The sequence below is a fragment of the Protopterus annectens genome, chromosome 14.part0 (genome assembly GCF_019279795.1).
Source record: "Protopterus annectens isolate FY-2018-M chromosome 14.part0, PAN1.0, whole genome shotgun sequence".
In the NCBI taxonomy this organism is placed as follows: domain Eukaryota; kingdom Metazoa; phylum Chordata; order Ceratodontiformes; family Protopteridae; genus Protopterus; species Protopterus annectens.
The window spans coordinates 926,729,157-926,749,116 of NC_056748.1; the positions used below are offsets into that span (position 1 = coordinate 926,729,157).

Genomic DNA, 19,960 nt, shown 5'->3' on the forward strand with positions numbered 1-19,960 from the left:
GGAATCAAGTTGCACGTTTCCCAGTTTATTGAGATTCCCAGAGATTCTGCTAGTTTGAGAGTGTAGTTTACAGCCATCTCCAGTAGACCCTTGGTGGGGGCGGTCAAGAACCAATCTTCTAAATATGGAAACACCCGGAATCCTTGTAGTCTCAAGTGAGCTGTTACCACTCCCATGCACTTGGAGAACACTTTGGGGGCTGTAAAGAGTCCAAAGGGCAGCATGTGGAATTGAAAGTGACTGGCTCCTAGCCAGAAGCAAAGAAATCTTCTGGAGCATTTGTCCATTTTTATGTGGTAATACACATCCTGAAAGAACATCCAATCATTTTTCACCACCAATGGAAGGATAGACTGAACCGTGACCATCTGGAATTTTTCTAGTCTGACAAATTTGTTCGGGATGCTGAGATCCAGAATTGGTCTTCAGTCCCCTGTTTTTCTGTCACTAAAAAGAATCTTGAGTAGAATCCGGATCCTATCTGGTTTGGCGGGACTGTCTGGATGAGTCTTTTTTGAAGCAGCTTTTGAATTTCTTGCGCTATTTCCCTTTGATTGGGTGGAATGTCGGGAAATCGTCTTGATGACTTTGGGTAAAGACTGAACAGGGCGGGATATCCTCTGGTTATGATCCGTTGCACCCATAAATCTGTTGTTATTGTTAGGCAGGCAGAATGGTGCAAGGAGAAATGTTCCCCAACTGCTTCCAGAGGACAGCAATCGGGCTGATAGGGTTGTCCAGAGAAGGAATCTCTGAACCACTGGTTACGTGAACCCCCTCTGCCCCTGTAGGGGCATCTTTTGGATGGGTTACCCCCTCTACCCCGGGGAGTATACTTGCCTCATGCGTCACGGAAAGGACCCTGCTATTTCTTGCGTCACATCTTTCCACTCCACTGGCTCCTTGACTAGGATGCTGAGGGGTGGAAAAATGTACGCCCACGGCAGACAGGGTCTTGCCATCCTTCTGACACCTGGCCAATGTGTTTTGCACCTTTGGGCAGAAAAGAGAAGAAGCTTCCAATGGAATGCTAAGAAAGACTTAAAAGGGTCCGCAATGTCACAGAGGCACATCCAGGTGCGACTTCTCATGACAACACTCAAACCCACCACTCTAGCTGCTTCTTCAGTAGCATGGGAGATCAAACGTATGAAAAGAGTTGAATATTGATTCTAGGGTAGCAAGCTGCAAGGCAACTTTGTCATGCACCTTTTCAGAGACTGCTCCTGCTAAGATTTCAGAGAGTTCGGAGACTACGTCTCTCTAAAGCCTGGTGAAGTGTGCCAGATAATTCAAAGACCAAACAGCAAAGGTCGATGATGCAAAGACTCCCTTCCCTAACCTGTCCACCACCCAAGACTCACTGTTTGGGGGATGGACATTTTGGCTTTCCTCGGCTAGCTCCTTCTGTGGCAGCCGCCATTACCATCGCGTCTACTGGAAGACGCTTGGACCAGTGCAGGTGCTGTTTGGGAGGGGACAGAATCTTGTCTGGTCTCCATGGGATTGGTTCAATACCATCAGGACTCTTTCATGCGTGCTATATAATGAGCTGAACCAGCTCATCTGCAAGCGGGGTCACCCAGGAAGTAGAGGGTCGAGCACAAAAAGCCTGAGGGAACACGGACTCCTCGAAGGAGGGGTTGGTGGGCTTCCAGTCACCCCTCTGTTTCAGTATCTCAAGGATGTCTCCAAAAGAGACATCATCAGGGGGTAACCGTGGGGACCCCTCCCCTTCATCGTAGTCCGTGACCTTTGTGAAAGACTCCTCAGGAGAGTCCACATGCTTCCTCCTGCACGTCCTCTTGCACAGTACCTCTTCAGCGAGGGCTTCTGAAGAAGACTCCTAAGAAGGGGCACCCTGTGGTAGGGTATCCTGAGGCTCCTGTGCTCAATGTCCTGATGGGATGGCTTGTGTCAGCTGCGGCTCAGAGGGAGAACATAACTGATACTCTGATGCCGATGGCTTGTCTACAGAGACAAGGGTCCTCTCCATCACCTGGAAAGCCAGCCCGCCCGAAGAGGGATGGGAGCCTGAAACTGAGAAGGACAACCTCGTAACCAGGGTCACAACCCTGCTCCAACGGGCCAGCTCCCAAGGACAGAGTGTCAAGGGGACTAGGTACCATTAGGACTCCCAGGACCATAGACAGTGCCATGCTAGGAACTACAGTGCCTACAGTCCAGTCACGATCCTGACAGAAGCTCAGTTCTGATGGAACCGAAGGCCAAATGGTCAGCTCCGGAACCACGGTGAGGTCCACCAGTGGAACCAAAGCAATGGGTGCCGATAAGGGCATCGTTTCCAGGGTCTTCGATACCTGCACGGAGGACAAAGATGGAGGAGTGTGTGGAGAAAGACTCCCAACTCCTACAGGGAGGGGAGTTTTGGAAGGTGCTGTAATCCCCTTGCTGTCAGCAGCTGATCACAAGCGGCACCACATCCAATTCTGAGAGGGTCCTGGTCAATCGTGTCGATATATCCAACGGGGAGTCAGGTCGTTCCAAGAAAGGGTTGAATTGCTGCCCGAGGAAGGGATCCACCCGTGGGTGAATATCGGGTCCGAGCTGTACGGTCCATTGGCACCGAAGTCTTGTGGGTGGAGACATGTGTGGAAGGTGTGTCCCGTCCAGAAACTCCTGGAACAGATATTAGAGGCAAGCTCGGTGCCGCAGTCATGGACAGTGCTGTGGATGGTGCTGGGGTTAAAGTTATCGAGGATGGCACTGAGGCAGAAATTACTAGTTTTGGTAAGGTTGGTGCCGTGACTGGCACCAAAGACACAATTTTTGAAGATGGCACCTTGGTCAGTACTAAAGACCGTGCAGTGGAAGTCAGTTTAGACCCTGAGGTTGAAGCAGTCAATTTTGGAATCTTTTGCTTAGGTTCCTGCTTTTTGTCAGCAGAAGGTGATGAAGGAACCAAATGTGGTCTCTTTATATGTTCTTTACTGTGAGGGGATGAGCCCTCTGACCCAGAAATAGCCTCTGAGAGGGGTGTTTTAAGGAGACCCTTCAGGATTAATTTATTCTTCCTTTCGTTAAGGGTTCGGGAGCTAAATCCTTTACAAATAGAGCAAGGTGGATGAAGAGAAAGGTGAGGAACACCCAGACAATACACACAAGAGTCGTGGGTGTTTGAATTTGGCATTTTTGCAGCCGCACTGATCACATTGTTTAAAACCAGAAGCTCCCTTCTTTTCCAACATGGCGAGCTACAGAAATTATCAACTACCACAACAAAACGATAATAGGAGTAGTTATAGAAAAGGATTTTTTTTTATATTAAAGGAAGAAAGAAAGGAAAGGGAAATACCAACAATGGTATTTAAAGAAAGTTACCTCAAGGGTAGAGGGGAGAAGGGGCCTATACCAATGATGGTACTTAAAGACTACCTAAATGGTAAGAAAAACAACAGTAAAAGAGTGGGTACATTTAGCGATAAACTAGAGAGAGAAAATATCAGAAATACAAGTAATTTGAAAATTTTCAAAGTACTTAGCTGAGAGCTGGGTTGACAGGGCTTTACGGCAACAAGGCAAACGAGATCTGAGGTAACAGGGAGAAGGACACTGTGGGTACAAGCTTAGCTCGAGAGTTTTTTGGGTGGCAAAAGCTTGTTATAAGGCCAACTCAGTTCGGAGGATGAAACAGACGCCCTTCAGTAAGGAAGGAATGAAAATTAACATCAGTGAATAGGTGGACTAGCCTTTTCTCCACTGTTATTTGATTGCAGAGTTTGTATGTGTGTGCGTACAATATATATATATATATATATATATATATATATATATATATATATATATATATCTATATATATGAAGTCATAAGAAAATGAGTATACAAAAATGGTTGCCAGAAAATCCTGACAGTTAAGATTTCTGATGCCACTTACATTCTGGACAGGAACCTAGGAGACCTCTTAAGATGAGTTATATGTTTAGACAAACTTATGTTAAACAGAGACTACATTCAGTAATGCATCTGTTGAGATATGAGTAAAGGAAATTAAGACTTCAATGGATCTTCATTAGGTGAATTTGGAAATTAATGACAAGATAGTCAAAACGTAAGGAATTATCCAGCCATCATTGTGACATAGAGGGATAAAGCCCTAACTATAGCCCAGGCAGCCCAGGTTCGATTAGCGTCTCAGGTGTCCAAGGCAATGGCAGGGAGGAAGGGATGGACATTTCTATCCAGGGGGAAGGGTGCTTGTCAAATATGTTGTCTGTGGGATGCTGTGGTTCACACAGGGGAGCAGCCCTCTGACATTGCAGGTAAACACAGGACTGGGGGGTTGGGGAAATAATGACTGGTCATAAAAAATCAGCAGCAGAAGCACTCACAGTAGTCTGAGAGAGGAAGGAGGAGTAGATAGACCCAGAGATGGATGGGGGCACTAGGACAGCTGGAAATACTGAAAGAGAAAAGGAGGGGAAGGAAAAAAAAAGATAATTACTTATCAGCAAGCCTACCTAGTTTTCTCTTACCCCAGTGTTTTTGGAGGGGTGTGTCACCTATATAGTATGGGAAGCTTTTAAGAAAACGTATGTATTCTTATATATATCTACACACACACACACACACACACACACACACACACACACACACACACACAAAAACACAGGTCTGCTTCTAAAACCAGACTCCCAAAAGATAGACTTTCACAAATTCGAGACCGCAATCATGAAACCGCAGAACCTCGAACGTCGGCTGTTTACTACGGTAAGTAAACTATTGTCCAACATGCCCCTTTCTCTACTGTAGTGCAATCCTAGAGTTGGTATATTTAATTGGGGGGGAGGCACAGCCCCCCCCAACCTAGATGGGTTTTACTTACCTTGTGTGACTTTCGTTTGCACTTGCCCAAGTGTGTACTTACTGCAGTAAACAACCGAAACACTTATGCGAAAGTGCACTTCCGGGAAGAACGGTTCAAAAAAACGTTAAGGAAGACTGAGGTGCCAAAGCACACTACAGTGGGGAAAAGGGGATTTACCCTGTTTCCCCACTTTAGTGCGATCTTGGAGTTGGTATATTTAAGTTGGGGGTGTGTGGGGGGCACAGACCTCCACATGGGGGGTGCAGCTTGCCCCCCTGCAAAAACATTGTTTTGGTGTTTGTTTAAGGTTCGTTGAAACGTTCTCCGCGAAAGTGCACTTTCGGTTTAAGTGCACTTTCGAGTAAGTGTGGGTCTACTGTTCTTTTTCGAAGTGTTTCTTTGATGAAGTACAGTAGACCCATAGATATATATATATATACACACATACATACATACACACATATAAGAGAGAGATGTCTCAACTCCAAGATCACACAACAGTAAGGAAAAGGAGAAATTCCCTTACCACACTGACTGTCAGTGTAGGCAAAAACATACACTGCATGCAAATAATCAGTGTAAGGGAATGAAACGCATCCATTCATTTATGCTGATAAATCGCACAAGCCTACACTTAGCTGAACACTGTACACTCTACAAAAAAAAATGTTTATCAATACTACAAAGTGACTTTCAACAAAAGCAGACAATGTAATCAATTAAGCCCTATACATAAACATATCTATGTATCTATTCATTTAAATGTAAATATACATTACTATCTAGGTACATTCAACATGGTCAAGTGCCATTCTGTTCAAAAGGATTCTAAGATGAGTAAATACATTGAACAGCATGCATTATGAATAAAATAAGAAGGAGACTGGTATTTCTGCAGGAGTGTAGAATACCAAAGATAGGGTACATTTTCCTGTCTCCAGTACTGTGCGATCTCTGTGTTGGGAAGGTGCAGGGGGACTTAAGAAACAGCCAAAAAAAAAAGTACATTTTCAAACAGTTTGGTACAATACATCAGACTTTGCAAACATTGAAATTCAACTGCTTACTTTGTACTTACTTGTGTGTGTGTGTGTGTGTGTGTGTGTGTGTGTGTGTGTGTGTGTGTGTGTGTGTGTGTGTCTAGTAGTGTTGGGTAGCATGGCCATATGTTCCAACTCAGAACATGGTTTTCAGTTATCAGTTTGGTGTAAAACAATTTTACTATGGATCTACATTCCAAACGACAATTTCCTCTACAGCCATGTCATGTTTGCACCTCAGCTTCACATGACTGATAACAGATATTTTTAAGAAAGCATTTCTTATTTAGGTCATATTTATAATTATTTTTAAGAAAGCATTTTTTTTATTTAGGTCATATTTATATTAAAACATATAAAATTTCACATGAGGGCTATTAGAAAATAAAAGGTGCTGCTTTTTCTTAACAGCTTGCTGGATAGGTTTTGTCCAAAAATCTCTACCCACCGGGAATCCCCTTTAATCTCACTACTCTTTCATTATTCTGTACAAATTTTTTTTTCAAACATGAAACTAATAGACATTAGCCAACAGTCAAATCTGTAAGGAAAGCAATAACTTAATTTGTATACAAAGGTGAGTGTGTACAGCTATTCTCTAACTATTCATACTTTAACCACTGGAATATTTTCAGAATCTTGAAAGGTGCAAAATGCTTTTAATGGGCATCATTTAATAATTCCTTTACAACGTTCACTAGGCTTCATGACCATCATATCCAGAGCAAAATAACTGAAGGATATTTTGGGAAAACTTTACCTTACCTTAGCAATCCTACTCCTGGGTCTACAATTCGTTGACTGAACTAAGGCAAAAGGCAAGGAGGTGATGCAGAGGGATGCAAAGAGATGATGGCTTCATCAGGCCAACATGCATGATCTCTACACTTCCTCCTTCTCACGTTATGACAGTCATACTAAAGTAAGCTGTACAAGCACTACACAGCTCCAGCCCCAACCTGCTGCCTTAATTAAGGAGTTGTCATCTTTTTGCAAGTGATGGTTACCAAGTGCTGAGAACACCCACTCCAGGAAAGCAGATTTTGAGACACTCCTTACAGCCATGTAGCCTACTTCTTTCATATGGCTTAATGTGTAATTGGGTTTGCACAGCACGTCGGTGCTGTACAACATATAGCTATATCCTGAAAAAGCAATGGGTCACATAACAGTGTAACAAATCTGAAGAAAAACAAGCTGAACACGCACAATAGTCTATTTAGAATAAGACTGCTTTGAATTAAATCACTAAGAGCTAACTCATCAATTTGGAGCCCACTAAAAGTGGTGTTTCCCTAAGTTTTTTTTTGTCTGCCCACAGTCCTGATACCCTCAGCCCAAAGAAATGCCATTTATCATTGCATCATTTGTAGACAAGGGAAGCCATCACAATCAGTATCTCATACGACAAGATGGCTCTTGATGATAAAGAATGCACCCAACAAAATCTACATTTTTATGTAGTGTTGCACCCCCCTTTACACTCAATACAAATAACCTCCAGAGCAGCACCACCACCACTGAATGATATCCTTCAAACCTCCTTCTCTATGGCCTGTATCCTTTTAGTGACCTTCATAATTTGTGAAATTAGAGCATCCCAGGATAAGGTCTCCATTAAGATTTTCAGACTAGGTCTGGTGAACATCAGCCTTAAACAGAGTGGCATTCCCTTTGCTGCCACTTCTGTGTTATCCCATAGAACACTGACTTAGTTTGTTTTGTGCTGCTGGAACAAACAACAAACATATTGCCATCACCACTTATGGAGAAAACTCTTCATATTAATGGATAAATGGCCTATTGCAAAACAAGTTCAGAAATGTTTTGTAATGAAAACCATACCTGACTGGCTAAGAAAAATGCACACATCATCCCTAAATACTGGAGTGTTGCGGTCCAAAAAATCACTAGAAAGTTCAACCATAACTGGCAGCTCCGTCAGTTCTTCCAGGATTTGTCTTGTCTGTGGAAACATAATAAATAAATAAACTAATGCTATTTTTCACAATACAAGCCCAAACAATGCAAATGCAATCAGTTAAACTGTAGCTTGCAGTGTTACAATGCAAGTCTTAACAAGTGTGAGCGAATGAAAATAAATGCGGCAACTGTTCCATGTACAACTATTACCACAGCAAAATTATGTATAAGGCACAGAAGTGAAGTCCTCGTCCCTACGATCAGAGTTTCTGCAGCAGTATTACAACATGCACTGATGTCACTCACTGACCGGCCTATGAAGTTATCGAAGGCCAAGTATATGTGCCTGTCTCATATTGTTACTTCTGTGAAATCAGAATGTGAGTGACCACTATGCAAAAGCAGTGTTCATGGCATCCTTATCTTTTTTTTTTAACTGAGAATCTGGCAACTTAATCTTGGTGTTATAACTCATAATTGTAATACTGCCTGCAGTACAGCGTTGCAGTGGTTACTACTAGCCTCAGAGAATTTGATTTTATGGTTCAGTTCCCAGACGGAATGTCTCCTACACAGTCTGTTTTCTATAGTTAACACAGACAGGATCATGAATTAATGATTTGGTTTATGATCATAGCCATGGTGTTATTATATTCGATAAACAAATTTAAGAAATTCAACTTGAGACTAGAGTGAAGCTAAGCTTGAGAAGTGACTCTTGACATTCATGTTATGAACAAAGAGCTGCCGGATTATGGTTGGAATAATGTGGTCATAATTCTTTGGAGTAACAGGATTCATGTACTACCACTTACAAAGAGAAAGGGAAAAGAAAATGTATAAGAATGGCATGTATTTTACAGTTTTGAAACCTGTGACATCTTCATGCTGTCACACGGTTCTCTATAGTACTTGGAGCTTTGCTCTAGTACTACCACATACTGAGAAAAAAAAAAAGGAAACTGTGTTACACATTTGAAAGCTGTAACTCACTTAGCACTACCTCAAAGACAGTGACCAGAAATGAAGCGTGCCTCTGGTCCTCTAACAGCTTTAAAAGCTGTAACACACTGTGCTCCCACACTTCTGTGTTACTGTATACAGTGTATTACAACACTTTATTTCAGATTCTCAACACTGTTTTGTGGTGTGCCAGCTGTTAATAGTCTAGTAAAGGACTACATAATAACAGCACTGAAAAATGCTTAATTTGTCTTTTTCTGGTTAAGGAATGAAACATATGTTGCTCCACGTACTACAAAATGTTTCTAACCATTTTTGATTTCCCTAACTTCCTAATAACCTAAAGTCATCAATTTTGTGAGAGTGTAGATCTATAATCTTTATTCATTACAAAATAAAGATCTGGAAAAAAGCTTTACCTCAGAAATTAGCTGTGATCTGTTCACAAGTAAATCTTCTCCTCAAGCATTGCTATGATACCACAGTTACACCCAGAGGTAAACAGCCAATCAAAAAAACTTTTTTCTCCCAATTTTTTTTTTTTTTTTTTTGCACATTGGGTCGGGGTGTCCCTTCAACAGTGACAATCATCTATCACCTAGAGCAATCCTTACATAAATGAACTAAAAAATATATTTTTGTATGCCAATAAAAATCTCCCTCTTACATTTCATTTTAGTTTACTTCTATAGAAGGAATTAAAATGATTTTTTTAAAATGTTTAACTGCCTCTCAATAAATTAGACGGTTACCCAACAAGCTCAAAGTAATGAACATTAATAACAGCAACATTGGTCTTTTTTTTTTAATCCCTATCTAAGCTACCTGCTGTCACAGTGGTGTGGAGGGATAAAGCCCTGACTACAGACCCAGGTGACCTTGGTCTGATTAGCAGCTCGGGCTACTGATGGAGTGGCGGGGAGGGATGGGCGTTATCTTCCTTGTGTGGGTTGGTGGATCCATGGATGCCTATGTCTATCCTTGGTGGAGGCTGGGGAAGACGCATTGATGATGGGTGTGCCTAAAGAGGGTACAGGGTGGAGACTTGGCTGAACTGCTGTGGAGACAGGGCAATACGCGACAAGTCCTCACTGCATGCTCAATCCCATGCTTAACAATTAGGTTCACAAAGAGGGGGAGACATGGGTTGGTCAGAAGTCAAAATCTACTCCCCCTGAATGGCTGCAGAGATCTGCTGAGCCCCAGGATGCTTAGTTTTGCAAACTGTCCTAGCAACACTGGATTAAGTCGGGGAGGGGATGAAGCAGCTGATGTGGACTAGTACCCAGGTGGCAGAATGAAGGGCAGTGGTGGTAGGGAGGAAAGAATATCCCAATCAAAGCTACCTGATGTTACTGAACCTCCACCTATTTGTGTATATAATTATTTACGTTTTATTAACAAAGATTTTCATGAGACCTGAAGAGACACTGACACTAACTAAGGGTAATTAGGCTGCAGCATCAGGAGAAACTGCTTTGGCACAATTTAAGAAAACAGGATATGACTGTTTTAGAGAACTTGATACGAACATGAAATTATACGGAAAGTATGATACATGTGTGGAAAAGGGATAAAAAAAGGTTCACAGAATACCATTTGCTACTGCATGGAATTAAAAAAACCCAGCAGGGGGTGAAAAATTATATAATAAATTGTGGGATTATGAGGTGTTAAAAAAATTACAAAAGTGGCTGTGGCGAAATGTAAAAGATATGTAAATACATAAACATTTATAAATGGCTACAGAAGTAAAAATATGTGATGTTTTAATGCATGCAAAACATTTGAGGTATAAAAAAGGGTAACCATTTCAAATGTCAGGGCAAGCTACAGCGAGCCCAGAAACACAGAAACTGAAATTCCAAAAAGTTATAGATGAAGCCAAGGGTCTGGTACAAAGGACCTTGACCCTGCCCAGAATAATTTTGTTTTGGTGAGCATACAAGATAAGCCTTAGACAACCATTTGCAAATAGTCGGTTTTGAGATAGGTTGTCCCTTCTTGCCTTTAAAAGAAATGAACATATCTGAAGATCTGAAAGATTTAGTTCTGCCAAGATAGTACCTGTGTTGTCTGTGGAAATCTAAGTTATGGAGTAGCCTTTCCTTCATTTTTTGAGCTCAGGAATAAAAATCGGGAGATGGATAGTTTGGCTTAAAACAAACTCTGATACCACTTTAGACATAAAAGAAGGATTAGTTCTCAACAAATCCTATCCTATGGAAAATGAGATAGGGTGGACTCATCATAAGAGCTTGCAACTTGGATACCCATCTTGCAGAGGTCAGAGAAATCAGAAAAGCTCTTTTCCATGTCAAGAACCTCAAGTCTTCCAGATTAGCTGGTTGAAATGGAGCAAGTGTTAGCTTCCCTAACAGAAAATTAAGATCTCGAGGGGCCACCAGTTTTCTTGGAGACATCTCATACAAAACCCCTTTAGGATCTAGAAGATAAGCTGTTGTTGAAAAAAGAATAATTAGTACAGCATATAAGGCGTTGCACAATAACTATAAGAATCACTCAAAGAAACAATGGGGGATATCTCCCAAATGGGTCTACCTTATAACATCAAATCCACAGGATACCGAATCACAGTTCATGGAGACAAATGTATCAAAACTGCAGAACAGAAAAAATCCATATCATCGAACCACACTTCCATGAACACACCCCTGAACTAAATCAAAAAAACTACACAAGCTCCACCTACAACATACCCATCCCTGAAAACACCAGAATCCTACACTACCCCCCACTCCCTGCAACTTAAATATACCAACTTCGAGATCGCACTATATTGAAGAAAAGGGCACACCCCCCCGGCACGTCCACATTTCCCACAGAGCCGCCCAGTGAACTGTACATTTATAGTATCTCTGTTCCCTTCACTACTGCTGCTATGGAGGAATAGGAAGTTACTTCAGTTTGCGGAAGTGTGGTTCGATGACATGGAGTTTTGCTCTTCTGCAGTTTTGATACATTCTTCTGGATGAACTGTGATTCGGCGTTCTGTGGATTTGATGTTATAAGGTAGACCCCTCCCAAATATGCAAAAAATTTCTATGATTTAGGATGTTGCTTAGAAATGTTTACATAGATATTTGTATACCCCAACTAGACTCAGAGAATTTTCCTCCAGTAGTCATCAAATGTTGAAGGTGTGATGGGGAAGAAAGAGGTAATTGAGAACATATTTCTAGGAGTGTAATCAGTTGGCAGACTTTAAAGATTCCCTGCAGACTACTCTATCAGAGATAATGGATGAGCAAGTTGGTGTATCTAGGGAAATAATTTTTCTGAGCTATGATTCAGAATTAGAATTGCCTAGACAAAGTAAGGCCTTACTGAGTCTAACTATGGTGGCTGCCAAAAAAAAGCAAAGAAAACAGAAATCAAAGTCTAAACTGATTGTACTAGAAGTACAGAATATAGTAACAGGGAAAAAAACTAGAACTGGGATCTTTAGAAATGAGTAGGAACAAATTACAGGGAAAAATGGGAATTGTGGAAATAATACATACGAGGGAGGAATGAGATTTAAAAGAAGGCAAGATTTGAATGAGCTATGTAATGTTTGACTGACAAGATAGATTCTAAGTTATGTATAATGTCTGCAACTAAAATTATGTCAATGTGGTTTGTGATGTACAAAGCTTCCAAATAAGATTATGTCAATATGGTTTGTTTCATTTATATAAATGTATGATTCCTTATGTCACATGTGAAATTTAAAGATGTTTCTTGTTTAAAAAAAAACTCTTTCTAGAACATTTTGACAAGAGACTGCATATAAAGAGGAGGATCCATGGGCAGACTTGCTGAAATGGCCAATAAATTAACCTTGACAGAGGAATAAGAAAGACCATAGAATAGTAACTCAAATATTGTAAAACCAGAGAACAACTAGCCCTGAAGGGGTGCCGGTTATGCTGTTGGCACCAACTAGAAGTCTATTTAATTTGCAAATATATCATTTTCTAGTAGCAGGCTTTCTTGCCTCAATTAATACCTGCTGCATGCCCTCAGTAAACAGGAGCCTAAAAGCAATTGCGACCCTGTCATCCAGGCAATCAACTGACCATGACTGATGTATGGGTGTAACAAATACCCCTGTTCTCCTGTCAGTAGATCCAGTCTGTAAAGAAGCTTATTGCAACAGTCCGTGGACATTTCCAAAAGAAGAGAGAACCATGACATCCTTGGCCAGAAAGGAGTCACCACAATGATCTTGGGGGAATTCCGTTTAGTCTGGATATTAGTGGAAAGGGTAGAGAAGCATACAGGAACATTCCTGTCCAAGGAAAAGAAAAGGCATCTGTCTTCCAAGCCTTCTTGCATGGAATCCTGGAACAGAATATTGCCAGTTGATTGTTCAGACAGGCAGCAAACAGGTCTACCTGAAGAATTCCCCACAGATGGATCACATCTTGGAAGACCCCTGACCTGCATTCCATTTGTGAGGGTCTGCTCTGATCCTGCTCAGCTTGTCTACCACATAATTTTGCTCCAACAGAATCTAGGATGCCTGTAGAGTGAGACTGCTTTGAAGCTGTATCCCAAGCTAAACACGCCTAGTCTGCAAAGGAAGTATGACCTTGTTCCCCCTTGTTTGCTGGTGTACCACAGGACTGTGATACTGTCTGTAATCACTTGGAAGAGGTCTTGAGGACCAAGATGTTTCAGAGAGTTGACTGCCTTGATCAAGATAAGCATCTCATTGATATTTATGTGCTTGCACCTGTCGGTGGTGTCCCACACAACCTGCGCTTTTATCCCTATTGAAACTACTCCACAAGCAAAGCCCAACGCTCCTGTGGTGACTGAATGCTTTGGAGCAGGGAGAGAAAGGGGGAGACCTGGATTTAAGGATATCTGTTGAACCACCAAAAGGCTACTCTTCTAACAACCCCCTGCACTGGTATTTGAAAAGATAAACAGTGTTCAAACAGTTATCAGATACCACTGCATCTTTCTCATGTGGAGTCCTGTCAGGGGTATCATGAGAATCATAGATGCCATGAGACCCCAAATCCTGAGGTATTCCCTCACAGTGACCGAAGTCTGGGAGGAAAACCTTATAAACAGATCTAAAGAAAGACTGATTTTTTTTTTCCAGTGGAAGAAAATGTCTTTGAACTGAGGTGTCTAGTTGACATCCCAGGAACACAATCCTGTGTGGAGGAGTTAAGACTTTTGAATGTTCTCATGGAATCCCGGCTTGTGTAACAGATCTCAAATGCGAGAGAGAGAGAGATTCTTGACACTTTGAAAAAGACGCTGCCAAGATAAATAAGTCCTCTGAATATGGAACAATGTGGATATCCTGTAGCCTGCAATGAGCTATAAATAGTGCTAAACACTTTGTGGACACTCTTGGTGCAGTGGATACTCAAGAGAGTAAGGCAGAGAACTGATAGTGTGATACAGACACACAAAACTTTAAGAAATGCCTTAAGTCTGGATGAATAAGGATGTGATGATATGCATCTTGTGGGTGTAGTATTACCAGGAAACTCGGAAGAAGATTTAATAAGTTGTGATGTGACATTTTGAATTTGGGCACTATCACAAACAGGTTTAGGAAAGAAAGATCCAGAACTGGTCTCCAAGCTCTTTCTTTGGCACTTGGAACATCCTTGAATAAAAACCCTTCTCCAACTGGAAAGGAGGAACTGGTTCTATTACTCTTTGGGACAGCATATCATGAATAGCACATGGAATCAAAAGACTCACCTGGAGGATGAGGAAGAACACCCTGGAAAGAATGAAAGAAATAATTTACTTCCACTGCTATCTGTAACCTTAATGAATGACTTTCAGAATCCATTTGTCTGGAACAATATGTTGCCAAAGAGATGAACAGAGATTCAGACTTTCTGGAAGAAACAGTGGCCACAGTGGGAAGGGGTCACAAGGTCTCTTGAACAATCATTCAGACTTGTTGGGCAGTTCTTGCTTTTGAGAGGTCTGAGACTTGTTTTTGGAATCTCCTTCCCATTTCTTCTTAAACGCCTGTTTACCTGAATTTTGTTGAGAATGTTTATTCTGTTTTTTGCCAAAACTAGACGAGAAGACAGAAAATCCCTTGGACAATTTAGAAAAGGAGGTCTGAAAAAATAGAGATTCCCTGAATCAGCTTGCCCCTTTCATCCAATATTATGGTACAGTACCAAATGGCCTTAGTGACCATTTACCCACATTCATGTCAAAACACCTCAAAACCACTAAATTAACCATCCTACGTGAAAATTCGTAATTCAAAAAATTTCATACCGGAGCATTTCATTAATATACTAAGGTATTGCAACTGGGCTCCCCTAACAACCTTACACTAGACAAGGCAGTGAACTACTTCAATTCCACCTTTTTAAACATTAAATCAGATGGCCCCCCCTATGGACAATTTGAGTAAAATCCAACCCAGCCCCATGGCTCTCTAAAAACACAAGAACCCTTCTAAAACTTGGGGATAAAGCTCGGGATACACGGTATCACAATAAGACCAATCACAACAGGCAGATCTTTCCTCAAACTACGTAATAAAGTAAAAAAAACAGATAAGGTGAGATAAGAAAAATCACTACACAGAGCTACAAGTAAAACATACCACTAACCCCCCCCCCAAAATTCTGGGCAGCTGTCAACTAAGTATTACAGCCAGACAAACCCACTACCCCTCTTCTCCCCAGTGTCAGAGGAGATAATATAGAGACAGTGTTCCAATTTAACAACTACTTCACTTCTTCCATACTTAACCTAACTAGCAACAGCTAGACCTGCACTCCCCCACAACCAATCAGCAACCCAAACTCTTAACCCTATCCACTCTCAAACCAGTTTCTACCAACACAGTATACAAGCACCTCACTAAACTAAAGCCCACCACTTTGGCAATCGACAAACTCCCTGCAGAGTACCTGAAAATTGCCGCTAGTGCTATAGCTTATCCCATATCGATACTTATTAACTGGTCTATCAACAAGCATACAATTCCAGCCCTTTGGAAAAAGTACAGTTGTGTACACTTACCATAAATGTAGATGTTCGAGTGTATTCACTGTTGCAGTCATCACACTTGGGTTATCTGTCTGCATGTAGCCCTCAGTCGGTCCGAATACCAGAGACTTAGTATTTCTGCGTCGGATGCTGTCGCTCCAGGACTGATGTCAGGTTGTCATGGGTATAAAAACAGGCAGCCAACGCCATTACATCAGTTTTTCTTGCCCCAAATGTCAGAAGCCCCCCCAAATAGGGAGCTAAGCTATGGGGAAACCACCAGTAAAAAGTAAGTACCAATACCCTGAAAGGGGTGAGTAATAGCCATAGAGAGGAGAGACAGAGAGAAACCAGGGGACTGGAGGGTGGGAAACCAGGACTGCAACAGTGAATACACTCGAACATCTACATTTATGGTAAGTGTACACAACTGTATTATGTTCTTCGTGTTTCACTGTTGCAGTCATCACACTTGGGTGGATTCCCAAAGTTGAAGAAGGGTGGAGGCAGTCAAGAAGAGTTAGGCCTGTCTAGTATGCCTTGCAGAACTGCTGTTGCAAAACCTACCCTGGATTTGGAAAAGATAGGCAGGTGGTAATGCTAGGTGAAGGTGTGTACAGAACTCCAGGTAGCAGCTTCCAGGATATCTCTGGTAGGGACTCCCCTGAGAAATGCTGTAGAGGTAGATGTTGCCCTAGTGGAATGTGTTCTGACCCCCTGAAGGGTTGGTTTCCCATGGTGCTTTTAGCAGAAATGGATGCAGTGTGCTATCCATTTGGAAATGGCCTTGCCGTCTGCCCCTGTTGCAAAGCTGACAGGTAACTGGTCAGATTTTCTGAAGGGCTTAGTCCTATCAAGGTAGAATCTGAGCTGTCTGTGCACGTCCAAGGGGTGCAGGATCCTCTCCCCTTTATTTTGAGGATTAGGGAAGAAAGTTGGTAAATGGATGGATTTGGTTGAGACCGGAAGGAAGGGTTAGTCCTGAGGGAAACCCTGTCAGCATGGAAAATAATGAAGGGTTCCACAGCCCCAAGTGCTTGTAGCTCAGACACTCTTCTAGCTGAAGTGTTGGCCAGAAGCAGGGCTGTTTTCCAGGAGAGGAATTTTAACTCTGCTGATGCTGCAGGTTCAAAGGGGGAAGTGTGAGCTTTTCCAGTACACAGTTAAGGTCCCAAGCAAGGATGGGTGGTCTCCTTGGTGGCCTTAAGTTGTTTGCCCCTCTCAGGAACTGTTTGATAAGAGGGTGGGAGAAGAGAGGTGGCTCAGTGTTGTAATGAGCTGATATGGCTGAGGCATGGATCTTAATGGAGGAGAAGGACAAGCCTTTGTGGAGTAGATCTGCTAAGTAATCCAGGATTAGAGGCAGGGAGGGCAAAGTTGTGTCCTCTCCTTTAGATTGAATCCAGGAGCAGTACCTTTTCCACTTATCAGCATAGGATTTTCTTGTACTGGGTCTTCTGGCTTCAAGAATGACGTCCAGCACCTGCTTGCTTGGGGTTGCTGTGGGAGAATTCAAGGAATAAGATAGGCTGCAAGATTTAGGGTTTGCAGTTCCAGATGCAAAATCTGTCCCTCCTGCTGAGACAGCAGGGTTGGGTTCTGGTGTAGGTGCCAGGGTGGCACCGGAGACAGGCTGCGCAAGAGAGGGTACCAGTGCTGGCATGGCCAGTCTGGGGCAATCAGAATTATCCTTGGTCTGTCCTGTCTTATGTTGAGTAATACTCTTTAGAGAAGGGGCAGAGGGGGAAAGGCATAGATTAAGAGATTTACCCACTGAAATGATAGGGCATCCACTTTCCAGGCCCTGATGCGAGGATTCTTGGTGCAGAATTTGCTGAGCTGGTGGTTGCAGGGAGGAGGCAAAGAGTTCCACCTCTGGGGTCCCCCATTTCTGAATCAGAAGATTGAAGGTGTTGGGCTCCAATTACCACTCATGTGGGTCTAGGAGACTTCTGCTCAAGTCGTCTGCCAGTGAGTTTTGTTTGCCTGGCAGGAATTGAGCTTGCAAATGGACTTGCATGTCCAAGGCCGTGTTCCACAGGGCCATGGCTAACCTGCAGAGTGGGTAAGAAGTGGGTCCCCCCCTGCTAGTTGATGTACTACATAACTGTGGTGTTGTCTGTTTTTATTAGACGTTGTCCTGGAAGGAGTAGGGATCTGAAAGCTGTCAGGGCGTTCTGCACAGCTAGCATCTCTTTTTTTGTTGATGTGCAGATGAATTTGACTTGGGCTACAGTGGCCCTGAATGCATTTGCCGTCCATGTGTGCTCCCCAGGCATAGTCCGATGCATCTGTGGTTAGGGTCTGGGTGCTGTTTGGTTGAGTAAAGGGCAGTCCCTTGTTGTGGTTGCATACTTCTGCCCACCAAAGGAACTCTGTCCTTAGACAGGGTATGATAGGAATGACTGTTTCCAGGTCCTGAGAATGTTGGCACCAAAGACTTTTTAAGTACCATTGAAGTTTTCTCATATGCAGTCTTGCATATGGAATTAGCAGTATTCACGAGGCCATGAACACTAGGGCCTGCAGTATTTTTCTATTGAGGATAGCTGGGGTTCTGGTGGCCATTTGTTTGAAGTAGGCTGTCAGAAAGATTTGTTTTTCTGAAGTGAGGAATGCCGTCTGGGATGTCGTGTCCAAGCTTGCTCCCAGGAATACAATCTTTTGACGGGGTACCAGTTTTGATTTCTTTTCATTGATGGTGTACCCCAAGGAAGTGAGAAGGTTTTTTACAAATGTCAGGTGCTTCAACAGCAGTTCCTGACTGTCTGCTTGAATCAGGCAGTCGTCCAAGTCAGGGTCATTTGGTTATTTCTCTGCTTGCAGTATGCAATGGCTGGAGTCAGGCATTTTGTGAATACTCTGGGTGCAGTGGATAAGCCAAAGGGAAGTGCAGAGAACTGATAATGCATAGTTCCGGCCCTGAAATGTAGATACGTCCTGCATGATTCCCTTATAGGGATGTGCAGATAAGTTTTTTAGGTCTAGCGTGAATAACCGGGCATCCTTGTCTAGCATAGGCAGAAGCTGTTGCAGGGTAAGCATTTTGAATTTTGGTACCACCAGGAAGGTGTTGAGAATTGAAAGATCCAGGATTGGGTTACAACAGCCCTCTTTTCTGGGTACCAGGAAGAGTCTGGAATAGACTCGCTGACCTATCTGTTCCACTGGAACCGGCTGAATAACTCTGATGGAGATCAAGGAAAGTACTTGACTTTGAGCCTCTGCCCACTGGTTTGGAGAAAGGTCTGGGAACCTTCTTGGGGTTGGCACTGAGTGGAAGTAAAATTTGTACCCCTAGGTTACAATGTTGAGGACCCATCGGTCTTGTGTGATGGACATCCAGTTTTTTGCATGAAGGGTGAGATTTCTTCCTAGGGGCACAAGCAATTGGGCAGAGGTGGGGAGTGGAGTACAGAAGTCATTGTGAGTTTTTTTCCATAAGGAGGTAGCTTACCACTGCCTGCTTTGGGGGTGGGGGCACACCATTGCTTAGATCTCTGCATACCCTAAGACTGTAGTCTGGGTGGTCTGCTTCCCCTGGGTCTGGCTTGAGATGACCTGGAGGGGGCTGGAAAGGACCAGTGTTTGGAAGGCCATACCTACTGAATCTAGGGGGTTGCACTTGTAAGAATTCTTTAACAGTCTACATAGACTTAGCTTTTTCTTCCACATTTTTAAGAACCTCTTCTGCTTTGGTGCCAAACAAACTATCCTTGTTCAAAGGAGCATCTAATAAATTTAATTTGACATGGTCTGGCAAGGTCTGCCCCTTGAGCCAAGCATGCCTTCTCAGTACAGAACCAGTGACTGCTGCCCTGCAAGATGCTCCTAGGGCATCAAAGCCACACTGCAAAGTATGCTTACTGACTTGGCTTGCAGAGTGCATAAGCTCCTGCAATTCTTTATTTTCTGCACAGTCTGTAAAGATTGCCACGTTTTGTTTAATAAGTTCCATAATATGTTGCTGGTACTTCAGCATGTGAAACTGACAATTCAATGCCCTAATAGCAAGAGTTGCAGAGGTATATACCTTCTTACCCCATCTGTCCAAAGCTCTGGAATCCCTGCCTGAAGGGGTGTAACTCTTGGCTGTAGTTGCCTTGATACCGTTACGCCCCTGGAAAATGATCTCTGGATCAGCAGTAGGATTCTTGAAAAGAAATTTGTGAGTGTCAGGTACTCTGTAGTACCCGTCTGGTTTCCTAG

General features: G+C 42.7%; 1 protein-coding gene across 1 annotated transcript in view; it reads right to left on the minus strand.

The window, feature by feature from the left end:
* LOC122789348 (glutamine--fructose-6-phosphate aminotransferase [isomerizing] 1-like) overlaps positions 1–19,960 on the minus strand; it is a gene marked incomplete in the record, with an annotated part of 1,275,423 nt that overhangs the window by 363,234 nt on the left and 892,229 nt on the right. Inside the window, 1 exon segment of the mRNA XM_044056728.1 lies at positions 7,712–7,832. Within this exon segment, the coding sequence (XP_043912663.1) occupies positions 7,712–7,832 (121 nt within the window).